Genomic DNA, 19,924 nt, shown 5'->3' with positions numbered 1-19,924 from the left:
TTCTCCTAAGGTTGGACTGAGCGCCTTGAAGCCAAACGGACCGACGCCACGTTTCTGTGCTCCCTCACTTCAGTTCCTCCCCAAAGGTATTGCTTGCCAAACTTTAGCTGTACCTTTCTCATGAAGTCATTTCTGATCCTCCAGCAGAATGTGTTTCCATTCATTCACGGTATTTTCCCATCACCAGTTTCACAGTGTCTTCTATTTGGGTGACATGTTTTTCCTCTCCAGTAGGTTAGTAGCTCATGGAGAGCAGGACTCCTCATCCTGTCATCCCACCATATCTGACTTGCTTAGTACATTTGTTGGATGAATTTCAGAAGTCTGGCTTCTGCTCTGTGGGGGAAGTAGCCTCAGTGTGCAAATTTTAAGTCCTTATCTCCACATATTTCACTTAACATTTCGATAACCCACGGCACAAGCCACTGTGCTCTCTTCATGCAGTTACACGAGTTCTCCTTTTGTTGCTAGAGCTCTTAGCTTGTTCCTTCCTCCGAGCCTTTGTCATCCCCAGCTCTGGAAAAGTCTTCCCCAGACCATGGCACAGCTCACATCCCTTCAACTCCTAGGCTGGCTCAAATGCTCCCTCCTGTGAGGTCTTTCTCGGCACCCTTCTGATGTGCTGTCCTGCTCCTGCACCACGCCCTGTTCATTTTCTCTGGAGCCCGGATCCCTGATGGGAGTTCTTAACTATTCATTTGTTGTAATCTGTCTCATGCACCAGACCCTGAACCGCAGCCAGCAGAGACTTCGGCTGTCTTGTCCCCTCCTGTGTCCCTTTCACTGAGAACAGTGTCTGACACAAGTAGCTGTTCAACGAACATTCGAATAATTAAAAATCACTTAAAAGATGTGCCAGTTAATAAGGATATTTGCTTTGAGGGTTGGTAGATGAAATTTCATATGTTTTTAAATATCTGATTAATAGTGGTATGACTAGCTGGTAAGACTTAGGTATTTTACTTGGCTCAAGTAATTGTAAAGTAGACATTATTTGTGGGCCTCCATCAAGTCCACTGAATGAAAAGTGTCCAAGAGGTAGAGTGACGTAACAGATTTCGGTTTGGCTCTTCTGCTTACTGAGGGTCAGATCTCAGTAAGCTAACTGTTAGAGTTTTAGTTTCTCCATCTGAGAATGGAGGTCGTCACACCTGCCCCATCTACCATAATAGGATTTTAAAGAATTGAGCTAAAGATGAAATCTCTTCATAAGCCATAAATCCCATAAAAATACACTATAGTACTATCAAAGAGGGGCAGTAAACTCTAGTTATTTCTCTGAAGAACTTATATTGAGTAAGTTCCAGGAGATAGAATTTTTATCTTTCTTGGTATATAGATCTACACCGTGAAAAGTGTCATTTTTAGAGTCCTGCAACTTTTCCCTTTTGAAAAATTACTAAAATGTAGTCACATTTTAAAAGACAACTTTTTAACAAAACCATGCGATTTGAAAGGAATTATTAAAAAGTTTTTTGAGTAGAATATGTTAATGTACCGTTAATTTTAACAATTTTGAAGAAATTATGACAATGCCAGATTAACTTTATATTTCTAATTGTTAATCTTAATAAAATTTAAGTAAGGCCCTTTGTTTTACACATGGCTTTTTTTCACCCAGTTCCCGCCTAAGAAATAACCATATAATATGTGTGTTTTTTTTTAAATCAGGTAAATTGGTCTGATCTTTCAGTCACAACAGTAACAAAAACCCACCAAGAACTACAGGAATTTCTACTGAAGGTAAAAGTATAGATTTTGTTGTTAAAATGATTTTTACATAATATATAGAATCCAGAAACCTCAGTATCAAAACAGACACCAGGAAGATTTAACCACATATATAAAGGTTGACTTAGAACTCTCCATGAACATTACCTGTAGAAAATGTCATGTTATTTTAAACCTAAGTTTTCTTATGTGACCAATATAAGGAAATGAAGGGTTTTCCACATTAAAAAAAAAAAAAACAAAAACGGAACCTTGTTCCTAGTTCCTTGCTGAGGTATATATCAATGGTGGCTGCTTGCAAGGGTACTTCCTGTGAAAGAGTGCGCCTGCGCACCTAGAGGAGGCTTGTTAGCATTTGTTGTGGTGCTTAGCCCTAACAGCTCTGTAGCTCCCTCTGTGGACTTCCTTAAATCCATGTCCATTGGTTCCTTCTTTGAGTTCTGGTTTCCCCCTTCCCTCCCCCTAGTGATAGACTCTCCGGAGTATTGAGAATGAGGGATAATAGAAACATCTTACACAGACTTGCAGAGGTAAAAGGTATCTTAGATCGTTTTGGTCAAACTCTTGCCTGTTTCTTTTATACTAATTCTATTTATTGAAGCGTGTATGGGTAGAGCTAAAAATTAAAAGGAGGAAATGGGTTTAAATGGTTAACCAGTACTTTACTATTTCTCAATAAGCAAATATATTTTAAAATGTATTGCTAATAAGGAGATAGAAAGTCCAGAAGCAGGAAACATTCCCAACTCCATTACTACTTTTGGGTGAAGGTGTGATATAGCTGTTGAACCTATAACATCGGAAATTTTCAGGACCGTGCTGGTTTCTAAGTTGTCTGCTTGTTACCATAAATATATTCTTTTAGATCACGGGGGTCTCCCTTCCGAAAGCTAAAAGATACTTTTGTTGCCAGCTTACAGAGCTTTGAGTAGCATGGTAGGTGCTGGCTTTAAGGAGGTCATAGTGCGAAGTGCTATCGTAGTGTTAGTCCGCTAGCAGGGATAACTAATACCCAGGGACAGCTTGAATATTTTCCTACAGCTTATTTTAACCAACGGAGCCCCCCGGGCACCTATCCTGCATCTTATTTTAAGCTGGGCCCTCCTGGTTAAGGGCTGAAAACTCCTTTGGCCACTTCAAGGTAGTGACTTAACTGCGTGTAGAGATGGGGGTTGTTCATTTCCAGTTGCCGAAGGTCCTGCGCATTTGACCTGTCAGCGGTCCACGGCATGGTGAGGAAGGAGAGAGTGGTGGAAGGCCCACGTGCCTGGGCACTGTCATCCAGAGAAGAGGGTCGTCAGCCCCCCAAAGGAGAAACTAGCTCCTGGCTAACAGTGTGCCTGTTGAAGAAACTAGGAAGGGCTGTCCTGTTCCACCGCCGCACCTGCGCTTTTAAAATCTCTTCTGTTTATATCTGACTTCTCTGCCTCAATAGAATAAATTCATCAAAGTTTAAGGGCAAGTAGTCATGAACCGGTGTCCTGTGGGTCAGAGAGCAACATGCTTCGTTTCTTTTTCTTGTGTTGCCCTTTCCGTGACAGAGTTCTGATGCTGGAGGGTAAGTTGCAGGGAGATAGGGCTAAGGCTGAAGTATCTGGTGGTGTGGAGCCAGCGTGGTGGGGTCCTGCGCTGCCACGGTCAAGGCCGGTTCCCTGAGGCGCTAGGGTGGGGGTGCTGCTACCAGCCCGTCCCGCGTGCTGCCGAGAGACTGCAACAGGAGAGCACGAGACTGACCTCCAGCCTCGGGCCTGGCAGCAGCCAGGGTCTCTCCTGTTGGGTTTCCCTCAGCTTCAGCCGGTTCTTCGTCTTGACAGATTTCATTCTTTTGCAAACGTACAATTTTTCTGAAAGCTTAAGTGCTTTAAAAAAATACTGTCCCCTATGACTAAGTCACTCTTCAGAATCATGGTAGTTAATGATCCCCCCAGTCAACTTCCGAATATAGAATTTGTCTAAAGTGGGACAGAGAGATGCCTTTTCAAGTTAGGTGAAATAATTGGCAACGTTGTATGCTTCCAGAAACTAATTGCCTATTACGAAACATCCTTTCAAGATTACCATGTATCTTTTCTCCTTTTTACCTTCCTTTTAAAATCATCTACAAAAGTTAAGAGCAAAAGTGTCCTTTTGACAGCCGCTACATACTAACAACCTTTAACTTTTGTAGATGCTGTTTAACTGCCCTTACTGTTTGCTATCATGTGGAAGAGTGAGTTTGAGGTCAGTGCTTTCACGTCCTTTTTTCCCCGTGTAAATGGCAGCCTCTGTCCTCGCCAGGCCCCTTCCCCTGCTGCTCCTGCTTAGAAGCTGCATCCGACACCTGTCTGTTTCTCCTTGCGGGACTGGAACCACGGACGTGGGGTTTTTGTTTCTTCTCTCTCTGCTGTGTCCACAGTACCGAAAGCACTACCTAGGACAGGGTTGGGGTTTGAATATTTGTTGACTGAATGAATGAGGGATGATTGAGAAGAGTTACAAAAACTAAACTGTAATGATGGTTCTCCAGTAGGCCTCAATGTTTTTATTTTTTTTGTTATTTTTTTTAAGATTTTGTTTGTTTGAGAGAGAGACAGAGACAGGGACAGATAGTGAGAGAGAGCACGAGCAGGGAGGAGAGGGAGAAGCAAACTCTCCCCCCCCCCCCGATCAGGGAGCCTGACGTGGGGCTCAATCTCAGCACCCTGGGATCATGACCTAAACCAAAGGCAGCCGCTTAACCGACTCAAAGTTTTTAAAGAGAAGCTTGTACTAGTGAGGAGAGGTGCCTCTAAGCGCTCTGTGCTGGTGCAAGACTGAGCTGGGGCCTGGAGGTGGGGGGCTGGCTCCTGGAATAAACACTGAGAGGTGAGGAAATTCAGAAGTGACTAGAATAGAAGAGACATGATTTAAAGCTGTATTTTTAGCAAATGTGCCTTCCTCTAGGACTGGAAATAGGCCTTGTAAGTTGAAGATAAAAACCACTTGAAAATAAAGCATTTTGCAAATACTGATGACTGTATATCCGCACTCTGGCCAATCACGTGAACAGTCACTGACTAGGTGAAAAATGTATGTACTCGTGCCTTCCGGTGCTTAAAAGAGCCATCAGTGATTCCATAGTGGAAACAGACTTCTCCACTGAAGCTGGGTTTCTTTGGCCGTGTACAGATATTCAGGAAATACCATGTGTAAAATGGGTAATATGAAATATGCCTAGTGTCCTTAATCTGTATTAAAGGAATATAAATATTGAAAGAGTCATTTCTTTGTTTGAGAAACGTGTGGATCAGAAGTTGTTTCTTCCTGTTAGTGATCAGAGGACGTGCCCTCCACAGCGGGCGTGTGGAGTGCCAGCAGAGCCTTCAGCCTTACCAGGTTATAGAAGAACCAAGAAGAACTTCATTCTGACAAAACATCTTGACTCCATAGTCTCACTGCCTAAAATTAGTAATTCTTTATGCTTTGTTAAATTTTCCATTTCTGAATCATTGACTCAAAACGCGTATGTGTTAAAAGCATACTGGCGTTGGATTCTCCAGTTAGAGATCAGTGTGTAAACTGACATTTTGTGCAGATTGTTATATTCCTGCAGCTCCTTAGATGCTGTGTTAATGGTTCTCTTAATTTTAGTGAAAGTGCCAGTAATTCAGGAGTTTGTTGCAAAGACTAGTTGTCGTATTTAAAACTTTGAATTCTTGAAAGACTTGGGAAGTTAATTTTATAAATGATTGATTTATTAGGAATTTTAAAAAGTAAGCTAGGTAATGAACAAAATGAGTTAAATTTTTGTTTTTAGATAAAACCTTCCTTTGCCAAGTGATGATTTTTTGTGTGTGGTTTCTGGTACATCGCTCTGAGGGCACCGCCATCATGTTGAGGGAGAGGTTACTCTTCAATTAGTGCTTTGTATGTGAGCAAGATTGAGAGTTTTCGCCCCATCTTTCACACCCAGGTCTTTATTTGGTGCGTCGCGCTGGTAGTCTGACATTGCCAGAGATTCAGATGTGAAATGAGGGGCGCAAAGGTGATAACTCTAAAGGCAGGGATAACACTTCTCAGAATACTACTTGAGGATTAAAATAATTGTAGCTACACTATGCAAAATGTTCTTCCATGTAACTAAAGAGCTTTGGTATGGATGTCACTTTCGTGTGGCATGTGGCACTTAGAATGTGAGCGATGTGCAGGCATGTCCCAGAAGTGTGCGGAATGCCGCCGGGTTACTCTGCACGGTTGCAGAGCCCTGAGGTGTGCCCGGAAGGCAGAAGGCTGTCTCCTCGTAGAAAAATCGATGCTGCTTCAGTACGGGTCCTGTGTCATAAAGATTTAGAGAAGGAACTGCTTTGGGACGATGTCTGAGCAAGAGACATTTATCTTCCTTTTATGCCTCTGGTTTGTAACCTACTTAGCAGTAAGTGAAAAACTTAACATTGGCCTTGCTGTTTTTCTTTTCTAGCTCCCAAAGGAAGTGTCTTCAGAGACTTTTGACAAGACCATCTTAAGAGCCCTGAATCAGGGTTCATTGAAAAGGGAAGAACGGCGGCATCCTGACCTAGAGCCCATCCTAAGGTAACAATTTACTGACGCTGTCACAACAGTGTCACAGACAAGATCATGGCAACGGAGGACTTAGAATGTAGAATGGAGTTCAAGGGAGATCACAGAGGTTTTTTTCTGTGGAGTATTTTTTAAAATGGACTTTTTATCCATGTGTTATTTGGGTCTAGGCTCACACTAGGAAACATCAAACTAATTACTTTGATCACTGGACTCGTTGGCTCTCTAATATCATAAATAATTGCTTCTACAGTATGCAGACATTCAGTGAACCTGCTGTTTTCTCCATAAAATATTTGTTGAAAGAATTCCTTGTCCAAGAGCTCAACTTTAGAGATGTTTTCTGTTTTAAGTTGTCAAGTAAGTAAGAAGATTAGGCTAATGGGTTAGAAAGTAAGAAGAAATTAATACTTGTGAACACCTGCTTGTCTGTATAGTGGTCAAGTTACAGCGGTGGCTCAGACATGGTGGGTCAGGCACAACGGTGGTGGGTCAGCTCCCAGAGCGTGCTTTGTGCCTGTGAAGTGAGGAGGAGAGAAGGATACGGACAGGTGGAGTAGTGGTGGCACAGGGGCCGTGTGTGGGCAGGATGGGCGTGGATGTGGGTAAATGTATTCGTTTCATGATAGGAAGTTGAGGAATCTCTTGCCTAATGGCTTATATTTTTTCCTAAAGTAAGAGTTTGCTTAAGAGTGGCTGCAGGTGGCTGTGGGGGACCAAATGTTTGAGACCAGAAGGAACTTACAGTGGTTGTGTGGGGATGTGGAGAACAAGCCAATAAAGGAAATCTGGTCGGCTGGGCAGGGTGTGGAGTCCGTTTGAGATTGAATACGGTAAATTATAATGGTATTGGTCTGTCCTGCTGTGTGGATTAAAAAAAAAAATCTTTCCAGCATTTCAGGTTCAAGTGTTAGAAAAGCAGATGGTTGGATAAGGACTTTCTTGGATGTGATGAAAGGACACTGGGGCAAAGGAGTTTAGGGAAGANNNNCAGTGCAGTGTTTAAAAACAGATTCCCAGAGTGAGGCTAGGTGAGTCGGGCAGCAGATTGAACCGCAGTTGAAGAATTAGGCTCATGGGAGTAAGGAAGTAATGAAGCAGATCGGAGCGTGAAATGTCTGGATTAGGGAATTCCGAGGTGGAACTGTTCCTTGTGATTGCTAGAGGTTTGGGGTGTGGTTTCAGTAACTGTTTAATTGTTGCGCTCACCCCTCTGTGAGGGCTTGCTTCCCTTTAGGAGAGAGAACTTAAGGTGGTAATGGCCAAGGAAACAAGTGCTGTTTTATTGGAAACTTGTGCTTATTAAGTAAACTAAAGAAAAGCAGCGTTGGAACATGTATGGCTTAGAGTCCAGGCTTGAGCCGGACTTCTGTCTGCCTTGCTGAGGCAGAGAGCAGGCAGCGATGGGCGTCGGTCAGCGTCGTGGCCCTCCCCCTCGGACGGGGGAGGGAACATTCTCAGGATGGGGCGGGGCTGGGAAGAAGGGGTGAATGTTTGCTCTTGGATGGAGAGAAGCAGAAATCTGGGAAGGAGGGTGTGTTCACTGAATGACAAGATCCAGGATAGAGCGGAGGAACTCCCTGGGGAAAAGGCAGCCAAGCAAAGAGGCCAGAGTGCTGGCTCGTCACCATGTTGAGTTCGAAGTCCCCTGGCACCTTGGAAGACCAGGAGTGGAGAAGACAGTGAGGCGGGGGCCAAACTGAGTGTGACTGGGGGAGCGTGCCGGGGTGGCAGGTGCGTGACTAAACCAGAGGGCAGAGTGGCTGAAAGGCAGCTTCACGGGAGTGCCCCAGCCCTCGCAGCCCTCCTGCGAGGAGCGGAGAGCAGCGCCCCCACCCGAACGGGCTCGCAGCGTTCTAGTCCCAGTAGGGAGGTGCGCATCTGTTCATTGAAGAGCCTGGCTCTTTGGGGCCTCTCGGCGCACCCGGCGGGAGGGTGGGTGGTCACAGAGCATTCCGGGGCTGAGACTGGCGAGGTTGGGGGACTGGGGGAGGGAGAGTTGGTTGAATTCCTGGGTGCCCTGTGCTCCTCAGAAGTCGGCGGGCTTGTGCGTCCCTGGCGGTCGCGTGGAGGTGCAGATTCTTACTCCGTAGCGCCGGGGTGCGCGCGGTCCTGCGACGTAGGCCGTCGGAGGTGCTGGGGTCCACGGAGCGCACGCTGCGTAGGGGCCTCAGAGGGTGTGAGCGCTCACTCCGCCGCCTCGGAAGTGCCTCAGGAGGGAGCTTGGCCAGCTGTGATCCTGGGGCGGAAGGCTGTCCGGCAGCATGAGCTGGTGGTCTGCGCGGAGAGATGGTGAGGGTCCGGCGGCCCCCGGGGCGCGGTGAGCGGCGGAGCGTGTGTCTTTAGGACGGCTCCAGGAGGAAGTCCGCGTGCGCTCTCCCCTGACCACCCGGCTCCAGGCTGTGCTTTGCTCCCAGCCGGCGGCTGCTGGCGACCAGGCCTCGGGTGCCAACCCAGGTCTTTACCGTGCGTGAGATCACGTGGCTGACCAGTGGCGGACTGAAAGTTCTGTCGCGGACTGCTCCAGTTTAGAGGGATAAAATAGAATAGAATCTTATTCAGTATGTTTTTACACAGAGTGCTTCATATAGAGTCGCTCAGTTTATTTAGGTAGCTTGGGGCTTTCTTGCTAAATCTGACAGATGCTCAGTATAGAACATTTGGGAAATACAGAAAAGTAATGAAAAGATGATAGTTACTCAAATAACTATTATTGACATTTTAATTTTTCCTTTTGTTGTTTTTCGTTTTGCCTGTAATATTAGATAGGCAGTTTTATATCCTGGTTTTCTTCTCAAATTATAAGCATTTTATATTTAATTCTTCAAGATTATTTTGAATGGCTATAGAATATATCCCGTTTGACTCTTTCTTTGTTGTTGGGAAGAAAGACAATTTTCTGGGTCTCCCCCCCAAAATACAGCTTTGACTATTTCTGTACCTAAAAATTTTTTCCAGATTTATGAGCTATTACTGAAAAGAGAGTCTTTGAAATTGATTTACTGATTTAAAGAGTATGATCCTCTTAAGATCCCTGATAATACATATATTACTGTTTTTCTTATGAAAAAGTTATGTAAATAGCAGTATATACTGTTAGTGTTTGAACTTGTTAGTGTTTGAACTTATTTGTTTATCACAGCTTGGCTAGCTTTGAGTGTCATTTAAAAAACTATTTCCTTATTTGATAGAATGATTATCTCACTGGCTTAATGTTTATTTCCTTTGTTAGTGAAATTCAGTATCTTTCTGTAAGTTTAGCCATTTGTGTATTTTGTAAGATCATCTGTCCTTTACCAGTTTATCTTTGTGGATCTTAGTGTTTTTAGATTTTAAACAGCTCACCTTTAGTAATATATTTCTCAGTTAGTGATGATTTTTTAGATGAAGATTAAAATACTATGTTAGGTCTATGTGTCTTTGTTTCTGTGTTTTGGTTTGTCTCTCCATGAATACAAAGTCATTCCCAGATTGTTTGTTAAATGTTAGGTACGGCTCTGTAGCCATATAGGGAAAAAGTTAGGCTAGAGCCATATGTCATTCCTTACATCAAAATTAACTCTGGATGGCTCAGAGATTTAAATGCAAGAAAGAAGACATGAAATTTATAATACATGTATGAAAGATTTTTCAGAGTATCACACAATACCTAGAAACCTTTAAAAATGGATATTCAAATACTCAGAAATCGAATTTCTGCATGATGTAAAGAAGAAAATATAAACAAAGTGAAGACAAACCTCAAATGCAAGAAAAATACTTGCAATAATTTCTTTCTCATTAAAAAAAAAAACTTCCTGAAAGTCAGTATGTTAATAAAAATTAATAGTCCAAAGTAGGGAGAAAAATGGGAGCATATATGAACAAATAGCACAGAGAAACTGGAATTGCAGGTGTCATTTTTCATATGAAAAGCTGCTCTTATCAGAAATATAAATTAAGAAGTTGAGTTTTACTTTTTTTAGGTGGCCACTATATTTTTTTAATTTTTAATTAAAAAATTTTTTAATTGAGGGGCGCCTGGGTGGCACAGCGGTTAAGCATCTGCCTTTGGCTCAGGGATCGAGCCCCACATCAGGCTCCTCCGCTGTGAGCCTGCTTCTTCCTCTCCCACTCCCCCTGCTTGTGTTCCCTCTCTCACTTGCTGTCTCTGTCGAATAAATAAATAAAAAATCTTTAAAAATTTTTTTAATTGAGTTTTTTTTAAAGATTTATTTCTTTTGGGTGGGGAGGGGCAGGGGAGAGGGAGAGAGAGAATCTTAAGCAGGCCCAAGATCATGACCTGAGCCAAAATCAAGTCGGATACTTAACTGAATGAGCCACCCAGGCACCCCTAAATTTAGCTTTAATTGAAATATAGTTGACCTACAATATTGTGTTAGTTTCAGGTATGTAACATAGTGATCTGACAATTATGTATAATACGGCGATGCTCATGACAGCATGTGTAGTCACCATCTGTCACTACACAGAGTTATTATAGTATTATTGACTATAGTCCCTGTGCTGTACTTTTCATCCCATGACTTACTTATTTTGTAACTGGAGGTTTGTACCTCTTAATTGCCTTTACCCGTTTCACCCAACCGCTCCCCTTCCCTTGGCAACCACTGGTTTTTGGTATTTGAGCCTGTTTCTGTTGGTTTGTTCATTTGTTTTTTTAGACTCCACATATAAGTGAAATCATATGGTATTTGTCTTTCTCTTTCTGGCTTATTTCACTTAGTGTAATACCCTCTAGGTCCATCCATGTTGTCCCAAATGCAAGATTTCATTTTTTTTAATGGCTGAGTCATATTCTATTTGTATACCACATCTTCTTTATCCATTCATCTATTGCTGGACACTTAGGTTGCTTTCATATCTTGGGTATCATGAATAAGGCTGCAGTAAATACAGTGGTGCATATATCTCTTCAAATTAGTGTTTTCATTTTTGGGGGGTAAGTATTCAGCAGTGGTATTCCTGGATTGTATGGTATTTCTATTTTTAATATTTTGAGGCACCTCCATACTGTTTTCATAGTGGCTGCACCAGTTTGCATTCCCAGCAGCAATGCACGAGCAATGTTCCCTTTTCTCCACATCCTCACTAACATGTGTTATTTCTTGTCTTTTTGATGCTAGCCATTCTGACTGGCATAGGGTGATATTGGTGGGTTTTGATTTGCATTTCCCTGGTGATTAGTGATGTTGAGCGTCTTTTCATGTGTCTTTGGGCCATCCATATGTCTTCTTTGGAAAATGTATGGTCAGGTCCTCTGCCCATTTTTAATCAGATAATTTAGGTTTTTCGGTGTTGAGTTATAGAAGTTCTTTATGTATTTTGGTTATTAACCCCTTATCGTATATACCATTTGCAAATATCTTCACCCATTCAGTAGGTTGACTTTTTGTTTTGTTGATGATTTCCTTTGCTGTGCAAAAGCTTTTTATTTTCATGTAGTCCCAGTAGGGTTTTTTTTGCTTCTGTTTCCCTTGCCTGAGGAGACCAATCCAGAAAAACATTGCTATGGCTGATGTCCAAGGGTTTATTGCCTATGTTTCTTTTAGGAGTTTTATGGTTTCCTGTCTCACACTTAGGTCTTTAATCCATTTGGAGTGTATTTTTGTGTACGGTGTCAGAAAGTGGTGCAGTTTCATTCTTTTGCACACAGCTGTGCGGTTTTCCCAGCACCATTTATTAAAGTGCCCATCTTTCCTGTTTCGTGTTCTGCCCCTGCCCTTGTAGATTAATTGACCATATAAGTGAGTTCATTCCTGGGTTCTCTGTTCTGTTCCATTGATCTATGCATCTGTGTTTGTGCTAGTACCACACTGTTTTGATTACTGTAGCTTTGTAATATAGTTTGAAATCTGGGACTGTGGGACCTCCAGCTTTGTTCTTCTTTCTCAAGTTTGCTTTGGCTGTTTGGGGTTTTTGTGGTTCCATAAATTTTAGTATTATTTGTTTTAGTTCTGTGAAAAATACTATTGGATATAGGATTGCATCTAATCTGCAGATCGCTTTGAGTGGTATGGACATTTTAACAGTATTTTTCCAATCCATGAGCATGAGCTATCTTCCCATTTATTTGCATCATCTCAGTGTCTTATAGTTTTCAGAGTACAGGTTTTTTTAAATCTCCCTTGACTGTCTGTTTAACCTGTTGAATATGCAGAGATCAAGAAGTTTGACAGGTACTTTGGGCCACTATGTAAATTGGTAAAATTTCTATGGAGAGCTATTTGGCAATATCAGAACTTCAGTGCAGATAACCTTTGAATAGTTCCATTTCTAGTAATTTATCATACAGGTGTATTCCCACTGTATGCAAAGATGAGTGTTGTAATTTTCGACTAGAAAAGACTAGAAACAGCTAGTTGTTGATGGAGACTTGGTTAACTCATGAGATGAGCCATTCAATGTCATGGGACATTGATTCACTGGAATACTATGTGGCCTTACTGAAAAAGAACAATAGAGAGCAAAAGGCACCTTACGTTGTGCTGGGGGAGAGCAGCGTTAGAACAGTTAATAAATGTCACCATTTTAAGGGATATGTACGTTTGTGTGCAAAGAATATCTCTGAAAAACACAATGGTAAAGAGGCTTGTGTCCAGGGAAGAAGTGGGGCTCTGGAAGTAGGATTGAGACTGCCTGTTCAGTTGGTAACTTCTGAGTTTGGGCCATATATATTCTTCACTTATTTAAAAAAGCTTGAAGCTATCCCTCTTTAGAAACACGGTCAATTTACTTTCTTGTGTGCGGGACAGTTTCTGTTATTTTTATTGTTCCTTTAATTGTTTTGGATTTATTTTGTTTTACCAAGTGAGGCCAGGATCTAAATCTATTTTTCTTTCCAAACAGTGAATTCTTTCCTATATTATTGATTTCCTACATTCTTAGGTATATAAGATGTTCCTAGATTTCTCCTCTCAACAACTCATTCTTGTTTCAGGATCACTTTTTAATTATTAGAACTTTATAGTTTATTAGTAGCTGATAGATCTGGTTTTCCTCCTCCTGGTACTGCTTTTAAAATATTCCTCTGTGTTCTCAGATATTTATTATTCAGCTTAGGTATTTTTTTAAAAATTTTTTTGAAGATTATTTATTTGTCAGAGAGAGTGCGCACAAGCAGGGGGAGCAGCAGGCAGAGGGAGAAGCAGGCTCCCCGCTGAATAGGGAGCGCAATGTGGGGCTCCATCCCAGGACCCCCGAGACCTCACCTGAGCCGAAGGCAGACGCTTAACCGACTGAGCCCCTCAGGTGTCCCAAGCTTAGGTATTTTGAAACTTGATGCATGTGTGCTCTAGGAGATGTGCTAAACTGTGGCTCGAGTCTTAGTAATACCAGAGCCTAGGTTCTTTGTAGGACTGTCATTTTTAAAGATCTCCATCAATTCCTGTCCTCTTTTGCCCTGCCCCTTCCGAACATGTAAGTCCTCCAGCCGCTCATTGGAACAGAGCAAGGTAGGTGGCAGCAGCAGCTTTGGAGGACGTGCCCTAAAGGACGAGGAAAGGGGCCCTAAGTGGAGTGAGGAGTCATTCAGTCATGGGGATGGTGCCGGGAGGCCTGGCACAGTGTTTCCGAACGCATGTACATGAGAGGTGGCCGGCAGGGCCCTCGAGCTCAGCTGGTGTCAGGAGGGCACCTGCACAGCAGGCGGAAGGGGGCAGGAGTGGGAATGGACGACTACAGGGGCTTGACCTAATACAAGTATATGAAGAATCGTGAGGTCCAGGTGTCTGTCTGTTGGAGAGAAGGGAGTTACAGTACAGAAAGGAGGACAGAATGAACTCTGGAGTGTCTGATTGGAATGGAAGATACGGATATGAACCCATGATTTTTGGTATCTATAGGAAGAAACAGAAATAAATATGGTTGTGTGTGTACACGTGTTCCCTGGCTCTGTTCATTAAAAGGGTCTAGAAGCAGCCACAGCCAATGGCAGTGGGACTGCCTGGTGTTCAGAGCTTGACTTGTAACACCATTCTCCCCTACACAGAGCTAGGGCTCCATGGAGGAGAAGCTGATTGTAGGGCTGGCGCAGGAAAAGTACGAGATGAGCCTGTTGTGCCAGAAAGCAAAGAATGGAGTGGCTTGGTCACAAGGCTACAGAAGCCGGCTTGAAGGGGCTCCTAGTGGTCAAATCTGGAGCAAATCGAACATCGAAATAAATAAAACAGTAACAGTGAATAAAATAGGAAACCACGGGTCCATGTTGAAATAAATAATGAATGAGTAGATTGAGCGTTTGAGGATGTTTTACAGTATCGAAGTCCTCTTCCACAAAATAATGCTTATTGTTCATAAAAGGAGGAAGAAGAGTAGCTTTAGAGTGGCGAAGCCTCACCGATACCACTCTAATCCAGGAACGTGAACTCGGGGAGTGAGGAGGGGGTCAGTGAGCGTCCCCACACAATAGGCTGTAGCCAAAACAGAAAGCCTCGGGCCTGTGACATTCCTGCTGTGAATCTGATCCCAAGGACATATCAGACAAACCAAAACTGTGACCATTCCACAAGACACGGGGCTGTCCTCTTACAACCAGGAAAGCCACGGGAGGGCTGCGGAGCCGTCACGGCAGCTGCCTCAGCAGAGGGGCCGAATGGGTCTTTGTGGTAAAGAGGACACTTCGGGGTCAGTTGGAAAAACTTAAATGGGATTCTGAGGATTAGGTCTTAATTTATCATCAAGTGTTAATGTCCTGCTACTGATTGTAAGACAATGTCTTTGTGGGGAGATACTAATGTCTTGCCAGGCGTTGAGGTGTCAGAGATCAGCTGTTTACGGTTCAGAAAAGTACTTTTTACTGTAATTGCAACTTTTCTCTAAGTTTGAGATTTTTTAGAGGGAAAAAAATATTTCCATAAGGAGCCACTTTTAGAAATTGGGCTCCTGGCTAAGATGACAATTAAGAAGTATGTGTCTGACTCTTCCTTTAACGGCTTTTAGGATTCTCCTCAGTGATGATCATGGAGGTGTGTGCGTGTGTTTTAAGATCTTTTTTACTCTAAAGGTGTTATTGGAGCTACTTGTGAAGAATGTAGAGGAAGGTGCGATACCAGAATTCCCAAATTGCCCTTTCTCCAAATTTAGTCACAAGAAATAGCCCTCATTAAACATTTTATGTAACTTGTCAGAAATTTTCTCTGCATGTACATACCCTTGTATTTGTGTGTTTGTATGTATTTACTGTGCACATTGAATTATCCTATACACACTTTTCTGCCACTCTTTTCATTAAATATATTGGACATGATAACACATCAGTACATGTAAAAAGATGGCTGACTTTATTTGCTACGCGATCTATTTTTAGTTGTATCATAATGAGTGTACTTTATGGCCATTTTGATTCTAAATATTTTGAAACTACAAACAGTATTACAGTGAATGTCCACATGTGTTTCTTTTTTTTTTTTTTTTTTTAAAGATTTTATTTATTTATTCGACAGAGATAGAGAGAGCCAGTGAGAGAGGGAACACAAGCAGGGGGAGTGGGAGAGGAAGAAGCAGGCTCATAGCGGAGGAGCCTGACGTGGGGCTCGATCCCAGAACGCCGGGATCACGCCCTGAGCCGAAGGCAGACGCTTAACCGCTGTGCCACCCAGGCGCCCCCCACATGTGTTTCTTAACACATTTGGATATGTTTATCTGTGAGGGAAATCTCTAGAATTGAAATTGTTTGGTCATAAGTTATGCATTTTTAAAGATGCGATGATTCCAAGTTACTTCTAAGGATTCTAAGGAGGTAGCAACCCTTTGTTATTTGGATGAACCTCAGCAGACATAAGATATTCTCCATCTCTCATCTTTGCGAGTCTCAGAGAGGAGGACTGTATCTTATTTTAGTCTGTATTTGAGTCTGTAGTTAGTCTGTATTTGCACTTTCCTGTGAATGGCTTTTTCAGTCCTTCCCGCCTATTATTGGTCTTACTGATTTATAAGAGTTATTTGTTAGATTAAAGAAAGGAGCCCTGTTTGTCGTTATTTCTCGACCGTGTGGGCAGTTTAAATTTTTATGTAGTCTGATTTGTCAGTCTTTTTTCTGACGGTTTCAGGTTTTGTATCCTGCTTGGAAAGACTTTAATCTTCAAAAATTTTTAAAATACGTTTTTCCCCCCTTAATATTTCCTTTAAAAAAATCTTTGATTTGTGTGGCTGGTTTGTGGTCCCCACACCATTAATAGGATGTTAGAACACCTCATTCTCAGTTTGTGAATTTTAGGTTAGTATGATTATCATTCATGTCACTTAAGAAAGGGAGCGATTGTAGAGGAAGGGGGAATTATTTTAAGTGAGAAATAGAAAATGAGTTTATAGGAGCAGTAGAGTTGGGGTTGGTACCAGACACACTGCATGAATATAGCTCCAGATCAGTGTAAATGAGGAAGAGAGAAATAGGGCACTGAAACGTCCATTTGGGGTTGGGTAGTTCTGTCATGTCAAAATGTAATCTTGTTTTTCTTATTTAATACGTTAGTTAATGGCCAGTTTGATTTTTAAGTAGATAGGTATGATTGCCAGCTTGTGGTTCTGCGTTACTGACCCTTGACTTTAGTGTGGATGCTGATTTCAGGCCCGTGCCTTAATCTCGGGTGTGGCTTCTGTGTGTAGCTCAGTGTTCCCACAGCAGACATGTACTTGGTTTGTGGAGTGGTGGGTGGTATCTAGGCTGTCTCTCCGGACGCAAGCCTTCAATTAAAGGTGTGTCTGTCTGTCTGTCTGTCTGTAGACCAGTTGGTTTGTAAATGTAACCGGGTAATAGGTTCCACCACTGCCGTTGGATTTTAATCCCCGGCTGTAGGTAATGTGTTCAGACCTGGAAGTTGAGATCAGCTCCTTGCTCGGTCTTCCTCTCATCTCTTCGTTTCCCCTGTTTGTTTTGATTGAATATTTATTTCAACACTTGCATACCAAGAAGCAGTTTTGCCTAATGTACAAGGTAATTTTGGTCCATAGGGTCATCTCTTGGTATGGTATCTAATGACTTTATGATTAATATGAATGACAGGTCAAAAACCTTGGGGAGAAATTTAAGAGTTTTAAATGAGCATTTAACATGTTCAAAAGTAATGGAAGGGGATTTTAGAGCAGGGTGACAGTTTTGTGTGCTGTGAGTGTCATAACCTTGATGAATTGGTAGTATCGTTCCCTAGGAGGAGAATAAAGCTGAAAGGCTGAGTAACTGGTTTAGGGTGATTAGCTTTTAAGTGGTTGAGCTGGTATTCAGATCCTTGAGGAAACTTCCCATTAGACTTAACTGTAACTATGCCCCTTCTTGCAGGGTCCCTTTGTAGAGAAGACTTCCAGCTGGAGTCCTTTAATTACATTAATAAAATGTGAGGAAAGCTGGTTTTCAAAGATACTGGCATAGAATCATGGTACGATGCGCAGTGGAACGAATCATCAGTTAGTCATGCCGTAAGATGTAGTCATACTTGTAACTCACCAGACCACCACATTCCACAGTTTCCAGGACCCTTAGCACCCAGCATCCTAGGCTCTTATGTTCGTTCAGATTGTGGGAGAGTGCCTTCATGGGACAGGCGAGTGAGGAAAAGTAGCACCTGTGAAGAAGAGTAAAGGAATTGGTGTTCTTACTCTGAGCAGAAAGATGCCTATTGAACCACTTGGGCAAAAGGCACGAGATATATATATATATATATATATATATGTGTATATATGTATATATGTATACATATATGTATGTATATGTATATGTATACATATATATATATATTCATTTTTTTTGCCAGAATTGCAACCATATCACTAGATTATGGAAAATTAAAATAAGCCTTTTATTACATTTTTGCAAATAGGTTTTTTTATTCACTTCCTCCTATAGGAAATACCTTAGAAAATAATATTCTTTTCCTTAGGAAAACTGTCTCTGTTTTTTATACCTGAATTAAACTGCCACGTACACTTGCCTTAGAGGCTGAGATCTGTACTGCGTGAACTTAACCCTGGTCTTTTCTTTGTGTGCAGGCAGCTGTTTTCCACGTCATCCCAAGCTTTCCTGCAGAGCCGGCGAGTGCACAGCTTTTTTCAGGCCGTACCGCCAGACCCCCTGCACAGCCTCAGTAAGCGCCTCTCCTCCCCTCTCTAGAAGCCGGCTGTTTTCTTGTTCAGAGTCCTTGCTTCACTGTGCCGCCCCGGGTGGGCTTGCCGTCATCGTCCCAGTCAGGGAAGAGTGGCATTCGATGGAGAACATCTGTAGTCTCCTGTGACATTCACACCGCAGTTTTAAAGAAAACACTGTGTGAAAGCTAATGTCACAAAACCGACCGATTGCCAGGCAGAGGCCAGCTGTCTCCGACTCGTGGACATACTGGGGCCTCAGAGCCTTGTCACCCCTGGCTTACAGGTGGTACAGGTGCTACGCTGCTGAGTGCCTGGCGTGGAACCTCTTAGAATCTGCCCTTCCTCCTGGGCTCCCCTGTTCCCATAATGCCCTCCTGAGCCTCGCAGGCTGGAAACCCGGGCCTTACCCTTTCCACTTTTTCTGTTTGTATTCGGTCACGGACAGGCCAAGCCACGTTGGACGAAGGATGTCTTCCTTTCTGCCCCTCCTCACCAGTCCCGTTGTTGGCAGTGAGCCTTTCTTTCCTGCACACCTTGTGCAAAGCCTCGCTCATCTCGGATTCCAGTTTCTCACTTTACTTTAACCTATTCCAGGATTACCTCAGGGATCAGTGGCTTAATCCCCTCTTCAGAACTTTATAAGTTTGGTTTGAAATTCAAGCCCGGCCATGAGCCTCCTTGTACGTTATTGCTTGTCTCTCAGGCTCTGGCTGCTCTCGGGCTTGGTGTCACCCAGTACACCTGCCATTTCCTGTCCCGGTGTCTTGGCTCGTTCTGTACCTGAACTTTTTAAATGGCCTTCCTTTTGGCACAGCCTGTTAAAATCACACCTGTTTTAAGACCCAATTGAAATATCGCCTCCTGAAGATTTCCCCGTTTTCTCATTCTGTTCCTGGGGGTTGGTTTTGCCCTCATGTAGCATCCTTCATCACAGTTGGCCTTGTGTGTCATTTGAAGTCATCTTTCTCAGCTGCCTGTTGAAACAGATATTTCGCCAGGAACATGGATGTGTGCTTTAGAAGAACGTGCTGACTTGCAGCAGAGCCACTCTGGCAAGTGGCTGTTTATTTTTTTTAATCTTTTCTTCTGCAAAGTCATAGTTTCTTGTACCTAAAGGGAAAAAAATGCGTATTTCCTCATTTTGAGGTGGAAGAGAAAGAGGTTAAAAAAAGTAAGATGCGTGGATATTATAATATGGGTTAACCTGTTAAAGTTTCTCCAACAGGGCACATGCACCTTAAATATTTTAAACAAGTAGCAATTAGAATTAATGACTTTTGATGACTAGTTAATAAGACAAGATGAACGATCCCGTGGTTAAATTTATGTCTGAACAGTGGCAGTAGCTTTTTTTTTTTTTTTTTTTAAGATTTTACTTATTTATTTGACAGAGATAGAGACAGCCAGCGAGAGAGGGAACACAAGCAGGGGGAGTGGGAGAGGAAGAAGCAGGCTCATAGCAGAGGAGCCTGATGTGGGGCTCGATCCCAGAACGCTGGGATCACGCCCTGAGCCGAAGGCAGATGCTTAAGGACTGTGCCACCCAGGCGCCCCGCTTTTTTTTTTTTTTTTTTTTTTT

The 19,924-nt window shown here is 42.7% G+C and overlaps 1 protein-coding gene across 3 annotated transcripts in view; it reads left to right on the top strand.

The window, feature by feature from the left end:
* The window catches only part of ZCCHC2 (zinc finger CCHC-type containing 2), a 63,250-nt gene that overhangs the window by 17,971 nt on the left and 25,355 nt on the right, over positions 1–19,924 (top strand). For all 3 annotated transcript variants that reach the window (XR_005835382.1, XR_005835381.1, XM_040632454.1), the window contains exons 4-6: positions 1,672–1,743; positions 6,167–6,279; positions 18,250–18,344. Coding sequence is in view for 1 of the 3 variants with exons in the window: in XM_040632454.1 (XP_040488388.1) it covers positions 1,672–1,743; positions 6,167–6,279; positions 18,250–18,344 (280 nt within the window). In the remaining 2 variants the exon portion in view is untranslated. The remainder of the gene's footprint in view (positions 1–1,671; positions 1,744–6,166; positions 6,280–18,249; positions 18,345–19,924) is intronic.

The sequence above is a fragment of the Ursus maritimus genome, unplaced genomic scaffold, assembly GCF_017311325.1.
Source record: "Ursus maritimus isolate PB19 unplaced genomic scaffold, ASM1731132v1 scaffold_18, whole genome shotgun sequence".
NCBI lineage: Eukaryota > Metazoa > Chordata > Mammalia > Carnivora > Ursidae > Ursus > Ursus maritimus.
This window is presented reverse-complemented; position numbering and strand designations above follow the sequence as displayed.